This window comes from Ischnura elegans, chromosome 7, assembly GCF_921293095.1.
Source record: "Ischnura elegans chromosome 7, ioIscEleg1.1, whole genome shotgun sequence".
NCBI classification, from domain to species: domain Eukaryota; kingdom Metazoa; phylum Arthropoda; class Insecta; order Odonata; family Coenagrionidae; genus Ischnura; species Ischnura elegans.
The window spans coordinates 15,898,089-15,913,715 of record NC_060252.1 but is presented as its reverse complement, the minus strand read 5'-3'; the positions used below and the strand labels follow the sequence as shown (position 1 = coordinate 15,913,715).

The 15,627-nt window shown below is 34.9% G+C and overlaps 1 protein-coding gene across 7 annotated transcripts in view; it reads left to right on the top strand.

Annotated features, from left to right (window-relative positions):
- The window catches only part of LOC124162210 (probable phosphorylase b kinase regulatory subunit alpha), a 76,835-nt gene that overhangs the window by 34,229 nt on the left and 26,979 nt on the right, over positions 1–15,627 (top strand). For 2 of the 7 annotated variants that reach the window (XM_046538665.1, XM_046538658.1), the window contains exons 13-17: positions 3,385–3,396; positions 3,580–3,652; positions 8,686–8,777; positions 9,392–9,457; positions 12,511–12,675. In XM_046538665.1, coding sequence (XP_046394621.1) covers positions 3,385–3,396; positions 3,580–3,652; positions 8,686–8,777; positions 9,392–9,457; positions 12,511–12,675 — 408 coding nt within the window. Of the gene's footprint in view, positions 1–3,245; positions 3,397–3,579; positions 3,653–8,685; positions 8,778–9,391; positions 9,458–12,510; positions 12,676–15,627 lie in introns of all 7 variants that reach the window. The other 5 variants (XM_046538659.1, XM_046538663.1, XM_046538661.1 and 2 more) reach the window with 5 other exon arrangements.

Sequence of the window (15,627 nt, the reverse complement as noted above, 5' to 3'; positions counted from 1 at the left end):
TAATTTTATACAAAAAAATGCTGGCTGAGTTTTTCTAAGGTTTTTTAAATATCCATGGTAATTTCTTTTAATCACTCACTTGGGCCTTATGCTTAGCTCGAGCAATCAAAAAAGTTGTGGAAGATTACCTCGTCCGGTAACTCAAATTTATTTCAAACCCTTTATTTATTGTTATTGTAAATACATTTGATTTCAATGAAATATCTTCTTATTGATTTTTTTTTAATTTGTTAGGAATTTAACCTCTGTAGGATTTGCTGTCCCAATCCCTGAAATTATTTTTTTTTATCGAAAGGTAATATAAATCCATTGGACTTAGGTATGCACTAGTTCTTTGCAAAAATTTCCAGTTTTTATGCTTAGCATTGTTGAGAATGAGAGTTCATGTCCATTTTCCCAGGGTTTAAAGCAATAGATGGTTATAATTTTTTAAAGTCCGACTGATTTTTTTTAAATGGTTGAAATAAAGGTAGAGTGGTTGTTGAACCATTTTCTGCAAACTTATGTAGTATCTGAGTTTGATTTGACGGAGAACATGTGCTGATTGTTAGTATTTGATCATTAAATTTACTAAAATTTTATCATCTCTAAATATACCTGTTGTATTTAGTAGTAAATTAGGGCAGAAGATTCTCTTTGCTGTCAAATCTTCTTGCTTGTCCCATAAGTTCTATTCAATGTATATACATTTGCTTATTGGGATATTAGAGATTAGTGACGGTGTATCAGATGAAATTTCTCTGTATTTTCTGCTTGGTTATGGCTGGAATTAAGGTTAATCTGCCATTATTATGGGTGATTAATGCATGACGTTACTAGTTCATTAACAAGCATACAAGTCATGAAATGTGGCAAGTAATAACATCAGTTCTCATTTTGTGGCAAAAATATATTTCAATATCTTTCTTTAAACCTTTGTATTCAGATTTATGGCATTTTTCAGCTTTTGGTTTTCATTGAGTCTTCATGTTTTTTAATGCGAATATATAAATGATCTCACTAAAGCTTAATGACTATGGAATGTTTTATGTTGCATTGCAGTTTACAATATCTAATAATACATTTGTTTCAATATGGGCTTTTAAAAAATTAATTCTATTTAATTGCATAACTTTTGAATAAAACCAATTCATTTTGATACAGCATTTTAATATGTAAGAATGAATTCTGCTGTGGCTCTATATCCATGCACCAGAAATTTCTCCAAGGTAAGAAGATTTGGTTCAATTTCTATACCCAAGATGAAAAATCAACCTGTACGTAACATCATTATATCAGGTTGCGATTACTCTAATTTCTTTTCTGTTTCCTCTCAATTGCTTCATGCAAACACTTGAATTAAAATTCTTGGAAACTTTGTCATGACTAATTTTATGATGCCCGTTCAATTTTTTTAATGATATTTTTAAGTGATGGAACTGCAGTCTACATTGAGTTGATAGCTGCTAATTAAGCTTATTATTATGGAGCAATGTCTACCAGACTGATAATTGGATGGAGCTATCAACTTAATGAAGCTTTGTTAACCTCTATGTTTACATGTGTTCATTTTAAAATGTCATTGTTTCATGTCAATTAATAATTCTTAAAAAAATTGTTGATTTAATTTTTTCTTGGCCTTCTTTCCTCAAACTTGAATGTGATACTACTATTGTCACATTAAAAATGAGTTTTTCTGTGTTTTACTTGTACGATATTTTATTGTCACTAGCTCGTACTATTATTATTTCCATGTTATTGCTGTTTTAAATTTTGGAAGTTCTTTGATTTCCTGGTTACTGAGTAATTGTATTTTTGTCACAACGTGAGGATTGATTGTGATTGTTCTAATATTTCTGTCTAAATAAATGAATCTCTTGAATATTTGTGAAACCTTTGGTCAAACTTGAATTTTATTAATGGTTACATATTATTTGGATGTATTTGGGAAATTAATAGACAAGAAACAAGCTTCCTTTGCTCTACTTGTATTGGATTTATCTTTCAAGTTTTATGAATTCTTAGCATCTATGCATTTCAAAATCGTTGACCTTTTTGTTGAAGTGTCATGGACATACCCATTCCAGATCCATTATGATGGGCCATTAGTTGATGAATGTAATTGTTCGATGAATTGGTAATGCTATGCTAGTTTTCACATGTGGTATTTTGTCCTCTCTGTGTGAAAATTTCACATGTTAAGATGTAAGACATTTTAAGAAATGAGACTGATAAATCAGGTTATTTGCTTTCACCATTCACCCTTTTTCTAAGTGCCTATTCATTCTGCTCATCCTATCCAATGTCGAATAGCCTTAGCATTGATCCTTGAAAGCCAATTTTTATTCATATCACTTTAAACTCATTTGCATCACCCTATCTTTTTCAAAATTAGATAGCTTGTATGCTCCCTGTGCATGGAACTCTAGACCCTTTTTTTTAACTCCATTTTTCGTATTTGAGAGCAAACTTCTGTGGATGAGATCTTCTCAAACCTCTGTTTTTCTCACCCTTGTATTCAATGGATTTGGGATGTTTTGTTTGTTTCATTTAGGTCTGGGAAGACTCGTGTCATTTTTTTCATCATGTTAGCCACACGCCCTAATTAAATGGTCACTCCAAAATGACCATCCAATGAGGAATGAGTGATGAAATATGAAATTCTTTGTTTGCATTTTATAGAAACTTGAAGGTTGTGATGAAAAGAAGGGCTAATGTCAATACAAAATGTGATAAATCCATTCAAATCAAATTTCCAAATTTGAACTTCCTCATTCCCTGATAACCATCCTGCTTGTAGTCATAGTTCCAGTGGAAGATGGGCTTTATAATATGTGAAAGCTCAACATATATGTAGTCACACTCATAAAATCTGGAGTGGTATCTTAACAAATACTGGGTTTAAGGCTTATGGGCTATTCAGGATGTCAATTTTGGCATGAATGGGCCCACTGGAGAATAAGAGGACCACTCGAGTAGTGTGTTTGAAATAAGAATTCATTGGGTGCTGTTAGACTGTTCTTAGTTGGTCATTATTATGATAAATAAGAAAAAAGTAGAACAAAGGAAGACAATTGAGCTTTAATATGCTAACATGGATTACAATGGTACCAAGGTGGTAAATTAAATGCTTGGTATTCAGAGCAATGGTTTCACTGGAAGTGCATGTTTTAATTTTCACGAGTGTGTTTGGAGGAAAAGATTCCTTAATGGGTTCTCAACCTATGTCTGCTACCTTTCTCCCTACTAACCTCACATCCTTTTAGAGTTTTGATATGACGGGTAACTACACTGTTAATGATGAGGAACTTCTGGCAAACAATTTCATGGATGACCTGGCGTTTCTTACTATCAACTGGCATCAAATGCTTGGGCGACCAACTGTCACCATCGCAATCCATTCAGATCAAATGCTAGGTAAGACTGGGATCATGATTTTTCACACCAAGAATGCTTTTGCTAGCATCTTTATACAGTTCACATTTTACAGCCTAAAAATCTTGCTGGTTAATTTTATGCATGTTATCATGGAATTTTTTGAAAAACTTTTCATTTATCGTATTCATTGCTAACATTTTTTATGTTAATCTCCTATTTCAGACCAGGGCAATATACCAGCTGCGATGATAACCACAATGAAGAAACTTAAAAGTGGTTATATTAATGGAACCAGGTAGATATAAAGTGTTATAACTCTAGCTGCTTGCATGATTTCTGACCCTCGAGTGAGTTTACTGCGTATATAAAATTAGGAGTATGGGAGTTTTTCACTAACTATGAGGATGAGTGTATGTCATTTTCACAAGGTTTTCTAGCTTTAAATGGCTTATTTTTTTCTTTGTATCTCAAGTTTTTTCAGTATAAACTACCAAAAAGGCTTAATCTATATATTCTCAGTAAAGAAAGGTATTCATTTTATATAAATTAACTGTTATTAATTAATGGTATTCCATTGGAATACCTTAGCCAGCCCACTTCCAATTTCTCCACAGGCCTTACAGCTGAAAACTAATGATCATTGTCTAAAAATTGAGTTGCATATTCATGTATAAATCATTTTATTTCATGAAGTTAAAAGGGTTCTCAAAATCTGCAGTATGGGTATAATGATATTCAAGGATTTAGACAGGGTGAAGCGAGGAGGTAGGCTTGTGTTTCCCGTGAGGTTTTTGCCAAATCTTAATTAACTTTTATATCCTATTAAGATCTCAAAAATTTTCTTTCTACATTTGTATAATATCAGTAAAGACATGGAAAGTCACAAAATTTCTAAAAAATAGGATAAAAAATGGGTAGTTAAATTTGATTTTGGACAAGGTGTATAGAAAATAGAGATGGGCGCTTCCTTGTCGCCAACACTGAAAACCAGTCCATGTCACAGCACCACCACGTAGACAGTTGAAAATAGATTATATATATTCTAGATTATACTCAGTACTAAAATAAATATGTACTCAATATTTGATACGTGCTCTCCATTTATTAATCCTTGTAACACAATTTTTAACCGTTGTTGACCAATTCGCACCATAGAGACAATTGGCATGAACACCAGCTCGTGCCACTCACCCCTATGAATTCACCCATACACTGCCGCCGTCAAGTTTTTGCTATGCTGGTGGCCATGTCTAATTGAAAATAGCCCTCTCCATCCTTAAAGTATTATTAAAATGGCTGAGAATAGTAACTTCCTGCATGGTATTATGAAAAACATGGTAGCTCTTGTCAGAGACAATTTGTATTGCTTATTATTATGTAATTGATCAACATTCAGGATTATTGGTATAGCATGATACAATGCTTGCATGTGGCCCTTCATTTCCCATTTCACTGTTCAGAGGTGTATGAACAGTTTGGTGAATGCTTGAATTGAAGGATGTATGATTAATGATTGTCCACTGAGATAATCATGAGGTAGTGCATGGAAATTTGTACTTCTGAGGGGGGTTATTATTGGAATTTGTTAGGTATAATTACACCAAATTTTGATGATATCCTTGTTCATGCTGTTATTTTGTAACGCAATTCCTGTTTGAAATTTAATATTCTAAAGATGGAAAATGCATGTTAAATGAACTGCGCTCTGTTGCATTTACATTTCAATATTTGTCATAAAATTAGGATTATATGTAGTTCACATAAATTGTGAAGTTCATTTCATTAAGCTAACAAAAATCAACCAAGTTTTTTTTTTAATGGTGTTTACCAATTGGTAAATTATTATAACAAGCATTCTATGGTTAAGGTCACTTGTGTTTAATGGTTAGTATGTATCTTTTAAATTTTATTAAAGGATGTAAGTGTTGCATATGTTAGTTGGTTGTGATTCATATTCCTTCGTAACTTATTGTAATTGGCTTTTTGTGTAACTTATCTAACAGAAATGGATTTCTTCTGTGTCTTCAATTTAGCCTATAGTGATTCACGTGAAAACTAACTCTGATTCACATGAAATTCTGTTGGTACTGAATTTTCAGTTCAAGTTAGGCTGTATAATTGTTTCCATGAAGTCCATGGAACGCATTAGGGTTGAATGCATTCCTCTCATTAACTAATTAATTGTGATTGAAATGTTTTGAAGTTATCAATTGCTCTTTGAGAACACGTTTTATCGATTTCGAAGATAAAGATGTCCCATCACCCTCCTACCTCATCATCGTCCCTCATCGTCCTACCATAATGCATAAAAATGCTATTTTTATCAAAGATAGTTGCTTACCAGCCTTTGTATTCATTGGTGATACCCAATTGTATTTGGGATGCGATTGTATTTTTAATGACATTTATAGCCGCCTTCCTACACATCTGTTTTCCTTATTATATTATATGTATTAGAGCGATAAGAGTCACTGCGTAATTCACTGTTATTAGGCTTAGAACACCAAGCACATTCTAAATTTCCTCTTGCGTAGGCTTGTACGCTTTTTTAATTGTCTTTATTGTTGAATTCATCGGGCATGAAGGAAGTGCGATCACATTCTTCAACTTCACTGTGGTAAACGAATGCTTGAATCTGCATAGAAATGAATTATAGATTCTGAAAAATGTCCTTGTTTAAACATTCTAATCAGAACACTTGCCTTATAGTCTGCTGAAACAGCCAATCCTTTTTAGATGTTTTCAACTGCTATAATTGTGGGCTCAGAACAATGGAGATGATCACTACCTGTTTCTAACTGGATTAACTTTGTTCTTGGCTCCTAAATCACCATTTACTCTCCGTACATTCCTCTTGTGTTGAGCCCTGCTTGTTTGCCATTTCCATTTATTCAGACTCAAAGTAATTGGGCTGATAAGCAACACCAACTGTGAGTGGGTAGAGAAGGCTGTAACTCCTATTCTAGCTCCTGAGCAAGCAGAGTGCAGATAGTTAAAAGAGCCTATTCATTCGCATAGCCGTGCTTGCTATTTTTTCTATGGTATCCTAGAGTGCTTAGGAGTACCTCCTTTATAAATGAAGTCTCTTGGTTCATTGGGCCTTGGTATTTTCAGGTTTTACTTGTATAGTATAGAAGCCTATACTTTGGTAGAACTTACAGAATTGAGGGTGTGACAGTTAACCACCTACACTTAATAAGTTATAGTTTATGCCTTCCTATTTCTTATCTCCTAATTTTTTAGGATTATAGATTAAAATTTATACTGGATTGCTTTGGTTTTCAAGGCTACTTTTGCTCCCCCTTAAGATCGTTTGGACACGCTTATGCCCTCTGGATAATTCCATTACTTTTTCCGTTTCTGTGCTTCAAACTTTGTGACAATAAATTCAGAAAACTTGTCTATTTTTATGGTGAACCCGTGCTTGCGATGCCAGATGTCCTACCTCGCAAGCGGCTAGGTCACTACTTCATTGCGTTGCGAGACAGCCTGGCAGGCAGGCAGTCTTCTTCCTTTATTAGGTTTCTGTGGTTACAAACCCTGGGATGGCTCAAGGATTGAATGAGATTTTTTGTCAGAAAAGTCATCAACTGTATCTGATTACTAAACTCATGTCTGAAGCTCAGAATTCTTTTTTTTGGCATCTTCGAGTGAATTTCTGCAAACATCTCACTAGAGGTTGCTCCCTCCCCTTTACCTTCCTATCCAGAGCACCCACAGGCACTATACGTCTGTGTAGATCACTGTAGATTTCAATGGTGGCAGCTTGCTGACTTCCATCCGGAGTGTCGCTAATAGGGTAGTTTCCTTCATCAAAGAAAACGAAAGGCATCGATTGCGATTCGTTACCCACCATTAGTGTATTCATAATATACAAATTATTTGTTTTTAGAAATACTGGTTTAGACAATTAGCAAGGGTCAATTTTAGCCTCATTTGAAAAAGGCCAGATTGGCGCCCATGCAATGCCACTCCACGTGACATCACGGGGACCTAGATGCTATACGAGTAGTCAGGAGATTTACATTGTCTGAGATTATCAATGCATGCATGAGGCACAGAGCTCAGGGAAACATGTCTTAATAATCACCTATTAAAACTGGCTAAGGTCGGAAAGTTCTTCATTTGATAAGGAATTAATAATCCTTATTTAAGCCAAGCGCTACCAGCGAGCATGGTACTCAGCTACCTGCTAGCATCCTGTGTCGTATCAGCGCTCAGAGCTTCGCCCCAAAGTCACCTCAGTTGCGGCAGCGGGAACCAGAACAACGTCACACGGAGTTTTTCCAGGCATTCATACTTACCCGTCGCGTTTTCGCTATTCGAAAATTTTCACTTTTCATTTAATCGCAAAAAATAGATATCGTCATATAAAAATGTAAAAGCGTGAAATACTAATACTAGGAGTAATAATCTTTCGACATAGGCGATAAAAAAATAATAGGAAACCACCCTATTGATCTCTGACAGGCATTGAAAAAACTTTGACATTGACTAAAATCAAGTTCCTGCCCCTATGAAGTGCAAAACAAAGATTAAAAAATGCATTCTTGACTGAGGAAGCTTTTGGAGATAGTTGATATTATTAAAAATGGACTTGCCATCATTGCTTGGACCTTCTGCCTGTGGTGTGCAGGTGAAATTTAGCATTCCAAGTTTCTTCCCCAGCACACCCTCCTCTCCAGTCGTTGCCATTCTCTGCATTCTTGTTTCTTGAACTTACATATGAGATATACATTAGAGGAAAAGAGTTTCCCTAGACTGCCATACCAATATTTTATGAGATAATTCTTACCAACTTTCCTTTGAAATGCAGGTGTTATAAATGACCATGCTCTCTGCTTCTTCTACAGCCCAATCCCTTCCTTTGTTGATGCTCAAGGGTCCTCAAAACCATAGATGTACCAAAGTTCAATGGCAATATTGGTGGATTGACTTCATGTAATCCATTAATTGCCAACAGTGCTCTTTAATTGTACTTTTCAAGACATTGAATTACAAAATTCGATTGAATTTGGGATGACAGTTAAAGAAAATTTACAGCAAATGTAACAATCCATGATTGTTGTGAAAACTGACTACTGACTTCTTCTTATGTGTAAAATTTCATGTTAATAAAGCTTCCTGATTCTTTTGCGTATAAATTTTGATTGGAAAGCAGAAAACAGTTCATAATTACAATATTTTATTATGTCCATGTTTGCATGAATGTTGCAGCTCTGCTGTGTATCATTTCTGTTGAGTTACCATTGGTTTAAAATTCCTTGGTTTAAGTTTAATGAGGGTTACCACTTTCTGTCAGTAACAAAATTATTTCATTTTTTTCAGGGTAACTCTTGGTAACCTGGGGGATTTTCTCAACACTTCCTGTATTACAAATCTTAGCTTTCTTGGTAGTCAAGAAGAAGGACTTCCTGACAGTGAGTACTTATTGAATAACTTATTCCATTTATGCTTCTATAACACGGGCTACTTGTATTAGCCGGAGAGACTTACTGTTCTTGACTCTAACGGATATATAGTTGATGGGTTAGGAAGATCTCTCTCAGTATAATTTTGTAGAATAATTCCTAGAACCCATTTTATGGGATTTGTTTCCTTCACACTAGTTCTTTAAAATTTCAAATATTTCCATGCCCTAACTTTGAAATTCCAAGATGTTTTGTTTTTGGAAAACTTGTAACATGGGGAGTGGCAGAAAGCATACCTAGAACAGCATCTTGTTAGAATTAGATTTAAGGCACCTAGGCAGTCTTCTCTGAGCTCTTTGGGGTATTTCAATCCGGGGTGCTTGATGTTGACCAAACCTTTCTACCTCATCATTGGTGTAAAACTTCATCATTCACAGGTCATTCCTCCATCATTCACAACTAATCGTCCCTTCATTTATTAGTCATACCTTTCAGGAAGTTCATATTTCATGCACAAAAGCCAAAGAGTGGGATAAAATTGCCATGGTCTAAAGCTTTTGTGAATTTCTTTGGCTCAGTAATAGAATCCCTTTTTTTGTCCTTTAATTTACAACCTATATCAGGTGGTCTGTATGTGGGAGAACTGCTACACTGGTGGAAAGTCACGAAACAGTCCAAAGATGAAATAAGCAAGTAGCCCATAGTATAAGTGATTCCAATATGTACTTCGTTGGTGCATTGCTTCATATATAAACTTGTGTACTGCATGTCATATCTGGTACAATATATATCATATACATAAGTGTATGCCTACAATATTCCTCTGTTAGTGTAATATTCTTAGACCTTTGTAATGCTGCTTCTCAATGTGTAGATTGTTCTCTTTTATGTGGGTTATCACATCCTCTTACATGCACTACATATAATGTTCGAAATCCAGAAAAATTTGTTCACACTTAGTGAATTAGTAAATAATTTAGTAGTAATAACAGTGAGAGCTTGGTTTAACGAGTGCACAAAATCCCCAAAACTATTTCGGGTGCTCATTTGTAGAGATGGGTCGAATAGCAGATTTCTCGAACTCGAATATCGAATTCGAATATTAAATCATTGCTTGAATATTTGAATACCTCGAATACTAGAACTGCGCAAAGCATATCAAACCTACGTTTCTTCTTCTATTTCCCTTGATAAATGTATACATAAAAAGGTATACAGTGGAACCTCGATCTATTGTTTTTCAAGGGGATGGACGAAAAAAACGATGAATGCGGGAATGTTTGACTAGGTTGCCTACACAGCAGGAAACCCAGGATTTTTGCAAGTAATTGTGATTTCCTTTAAAGGATTCAAACAGGAATTTAGCCGATAAATGGAATATTTTATTTAATGGTAACAGTTTGGGCATATAGTTGATTCAACTAACATCTCTTTCATATATCCTAAGGGGACACACCATACTGCACAAAAATGATTGCATGCCATCTCGGCATTTACATTGCTAAGATGGATTTCTCTCAGATGTATACATTCTTATCTACCAAACGCCATTTCAGCGGCACGCCCATCTGAACTCGGCTTCATGCAACTTCTTATTTTCAGCAGGTAGCTCGCTTTACCCCCACTCCTACTGTCAAGTGCTAGTGGACAATCCGAGGCGTTTTGCAAAATACACGTGCTTCTCCACCGGATTTTCTTCTTCAATTATTTTCAGTCCATCTTTGGAATTTCTCACGAGATGAGCAGATGAATTTGAATTGCTAGCAGGGAGAAACCAAATATCCTGAGAAAATATATCCCTTCGTCTGTGACTGTGATAATAGAGATTTTTAGCCTAACTAATAAATTGTAATTTGATGTATGTTTTAGGAAAAAAATACTGCATCAACTTCCGAGAAACTCAGCTGTGAGGATATTGAGTTTCACCAGAATGCTATGTCTCCGTCATATTTTGACATTTATTTCCTGCGTAAAACCTTTATTGGCTGGCTAAATAAACCTCTTTTCAGAGTTCTTTTTTCTGCCGTCAGCGGTAAAATGAGTGACCTCGACGACTTTCTACATTAATATCTGTGCACTGCTCTAAACAGATATGCCTCGCATTACGGAGTACATTGCATGGCATGGACTCCTTGGCTTAACTCTATCCATACTTTTTCAGTTAGTCATGGGCCTTTTGAAGGTACACTCGTTATCACGCGATTCCTGCTACAATCTATATTCACTGAAATGAGTTTCCACTTTAGTTAATGTTTGCTCAGCGGTTCATAGCTCTTGAGAGACATCTGTCATATTACCAAGCATGTACTTTGAAGGGAACTTTTTGGCCTTGCTATAACGTGGTTCTCGCATTATGCCATACTCGCTTTACTGGGCTTCCACTGAATTAATATAAGTAATAGGTAATGAAAATTACTGTTGAAGCATTTGCATATTTTTATATTTTGCTTATGTTTAGTTTAGCTGCTTTTAGGTACTTTAAGTTCAAGAATGGCTGCATGGCAAAAGGTTTGCATCTGTAATTTTAGTGGTATCTTTTTGCAGAAATTTCTCTGGAAGTTTCTCCTATCCCAGGTCAGGTTCTCATTTTTGACTAATACTTCAATGTTCAACCGGTGCTTTGAGGTGTATGCCATAACTGAGGACATGAGCCACTTGGATATGGGAGAGGAATTTCAACACCTAATATGCTAATACAACTCGAGATCTGCATTTTTTTTATTTTCCTTTTGTTGTTTTGTGGAATTAATCTAGCAACTTATAATTTGATGGTGGTGATTGCAATCTCCTAAAGGAAGAAATTGTGGCAGTCAATAATTAAGCTGAGTAAGAGATATTCATAAAACTTTCCAGAATAGATGTTAATAAAAGCATTTAGGACGTTTAAACTATTATTTTTAAACTTATATATTTCAAACCTATGAGCACTGAAACTTCTTTTTATTCACCTCAAAATGTTTCGGTGTTATTCAGCTTGTAGACTATGAATCTTTGTTCTCTGGAGTTAGCCTTTGATTAATTTTAGTTGTTAGAATGGCTTTATATCTAGAATACTGAAAAGGTAAATTTTGTGAATGTTTATACCTTTTTATTACTTAGATAATTTAATTACTTAGATAATTAGTGGCCATAACTTTTAAACCAGCCTTTAGTCTTGACTTGCAACTGAGCAAGTGGTAAGCCAAAATCGTATTTCATGGTTGTACATTTATCTTTTTCTTACATTTGTACTAATGCCAGCATTAAGTGGGCAGGGTCAGTTTTGGTAAGATAGGAATGGGTAAGATGGATTTAGAAACTTGTTTGAAAAATATTTTATAATTTTTTATTCCTGAAAATCTGTGGAATGCGTCTTCTGAATTGTGTTCTATCCAACTCAGTGAGTGATCTACCTGGTGTGTTCAAGGATTCACTTTATGGGGATGCACTTTTTATGGTGTTTTAATCACCTTCAGCTGTACTAGGCATTTATTATTATGCTGTCAAAGTTATGAATTTTAATCATGGCTGTCCCATTTTTGTTTGTGATATTGAATCAATATCTAATATTGAGGTGCATATTTTATTTATTACTCAAAAGATGCATTTTGTTTATATTTCCGTTAGAAATTCGGCCATACACTGCATGAACTCACTCTGTCCTTTAACAATTTGAATTAGAAATTGTATTTCAGTTGAAGATGCATGTTGTTCCTTTGTGTTTGAAATCTATAATTGTGTGTTTTCGTCTCTTTTTCTTCAGAGTTGAATCCTCAAGTGTCTAAGTATTTGGAGGAGCACCTCTTGAAGTCGCTAGCACCAAAGACTCATCTCCTGGGAAAGCCATCCATTCGTGGATCTAATGCCCCTCGCCGTAGGATGTCCGTCAAAGGAGCCATCAAGAAGACTCGCTCCATTGCCGTGGAACGTGAGGAATTGATTTTCATTTCTATCAATTTTCTATAATGCTTAAAATTTGTTGCTGTGGCTTTACCTACCCTTTGCAAAAGGGCTTCTGAGATTGAAAGGGTATACATATGTCTTAATTTTTGGAATGCAATAATTATCAATTATAATTCCATCCAGGGAGAACTTAATATGTGCTGTGGATTCTATTTCTAACTTATTTTGGCAAGTAATTTTTCGTCACTAATTCAGTTCATACAATTTGCGTTGCCAATGTTGATGCCACAACTTGTAAAGGAGACCCTCATGTGATTCATGTGTCTTTTTTCTTAAAAAATTGTCTAGCCTCATACTTGGTATTGCATGAGGTGTAAAAAGATTACGGTTTCATTTTTGATACTGTAGAAAAGTGAAAATTTTTGTACATAACTATATATGTTATTGTATGCAATTATTAATGAAGTCTGAAATAGCTTCACATAAAACGATTCCTGTGTGTGGGAACATTTCTGAATGGTGTCAAATCTCAGGTAGTGACTTAAGTATGTAGGTGGTTTTTAATGATATGATTTTGCTATAATTAATATGTATTTTTTGGAGTAAAGGTAACATCGTTGTCACCTTTAGTAATGGCACTGAGGTGCTTAGGGTTGTGGGTAGCCGTGGGTCACACCAACATCCAAAATATACATATCTATAGTTCAATTTCAGTCTATGAATTTTGTATTTCTTCAGCCCTGTGATGGCAATTTATTGTTGGGGTAGTAAAGTAGTTATCTCTCAAGGTTCATATGGATCAGGAAAATCCTGGAAGAGTCAAGGAAATTAGGTTATGGTGAGGGGAAAACTCCAGAGGCATTGCTGCATTTTAGAGGCAAGGTGGGCATTTTGTTGCCTTGCTGGGTGGATATCTCAGGGTAGCACTGACCTAAGGTTGCTCAACTTTATTTCTGCTACCACTGCTGCCGATTGACCAAATTTCACGACACCATATTTTTATCATTAAATCCCTGCATATGAATGCTTTGCAATTGATATAAAAGTCGGGAAAATTTTAAAAATTCAGATTGGAAATTATGTAAATGTCTGGAAAATTAAAAATGGGAAGGTGGTATGAACACTGTCTTAGATTGTGTTGAACACAAAATGGTACTGTATTTTGGTGTGCACATATAATAATTCCTCCCTAATCATGGCATCATGATTTACAACTCTTGGTGATACCAAACCCAGGGATGCTTCTGATGATTATCTTCTGTTTATTAATCTTTGACTTTTTGATATTTTTCAATAATCAGGGTAAACATTGTTCTTTGAACCTCCATTCATATACTCCAATCCTGGGTTCATAAATGTATTTAATAGATGTTATATAGTGCCATGGCATAAGTAATTTGTTTGTACATGCATGCAAAAGGATTATTTCACATTTGTAATCCAGGATGTATGTATTTATATTTTTCCTAATACCATTTTATGCTGTTAAATCAATGAATGGTATTGATTCTTTTAGTTCATTTTATTATTAGACTGATTGATTATATTGCACGCTGAATGCAGTTATTTCACAAGAAAATTATCCTATCTTATTAATTTTCTTTAAGCATTTCTGTTTTTTTTATTGTAAGTGGGTTTTATAGGAATCTCTTTATTATTTCAGTAAAACCTATTTACGTTGCAATGAAAGGGACCACCACAATTTTGTCAATTAAGTGTGTTGAGGTTCACAATCTCAAGGTTTTTGCCATATTTATTTGCTCTTGAATCTCTTACTCTGTACATCAGTGACATTTGGTGCTGTCTTTTAAAAATTGTCCATTCTTAAATTGGATAATATTATGTGAGTCTGATAGTTTTTGAACAAAAAGGGAATTATTTTTTCCAAGCCATCTCTTCTCCAAATAAAGTAGCTGAAGTTGAATTAGTATTAAAAAAGCCACTTTCCACATTTCGTTGCTTTTTTACTTCAATAAAAATATCCAATTAGTAAATAACCCTGTAATCTGGGTCGTACGATAATGTGAAATAAGAAAAATTATGTGGCAAAAATTGGAAAGAATGCTAAGGCCTGTATATTTAGTCGAGCCTGTAGGGCCAACCGACTCTGGATACGTCATCAGCTCCTACATAAACCTATCTTGCCCTACATATGCCACATCAAGCCCTACATATGGCCATTTTTGGAACTAAACAGGCCCTACTTATTGTAGGGTACCCGAACCAGCCCTACACCCTACAAAAACATGGTGACCAAATTTCATCTGCTGATCACTTCGATTAAAGACTCTATGTTACAATGGATATTAAGGAAGATGAGCTCACGTGAACCACTTTAAAATGTACATTAACACAGCAGATAGGTAATAATACTACCACATTATACCCATCAAGTGAAATAAATAAAAAATTGGCTGAAGTATAATAAGTACAATATAGTGGTATACATCACCTTGTTTCTACGGATATACATTAATATTTTTCACATTTGACACTTGGTACGCTTTTGAGAAACCTATATCGTTTACGTACAGTCATAGAAAACATATTTTCATGCCACTATTTGCCTCATAATAAACTTAATTACGGGAGGTAAAAGCAAATGACGAACCTTGATGATGCAACGTAAGTTCTCACGTCAATGATCATATTTGCCCGTACTTATCACTATCTTATACATGCCGCTTTTGAAGGAATTTAAAGACAATATTATTCTACTTTTGGCTTCATATGAGAGTTTTTGTAGCAATAATTAATAAACCAACACGACCTAGCAGACGACACTAATTGTTTATTTACCTTGAGCCATTGCCCTAACAATATGCCTGAAAGTTATCAGACATCTTTTCTTAGTTTCATAGTTAGGTCTCATTACGCAACCAGAGTGGAAAACTGGTGCTGTGCCATCATCCACGTCATTTCTGAGAACTTGATAATGGAATTATGTAGGGTCGACTGAAAAATGCATGTAGGGACA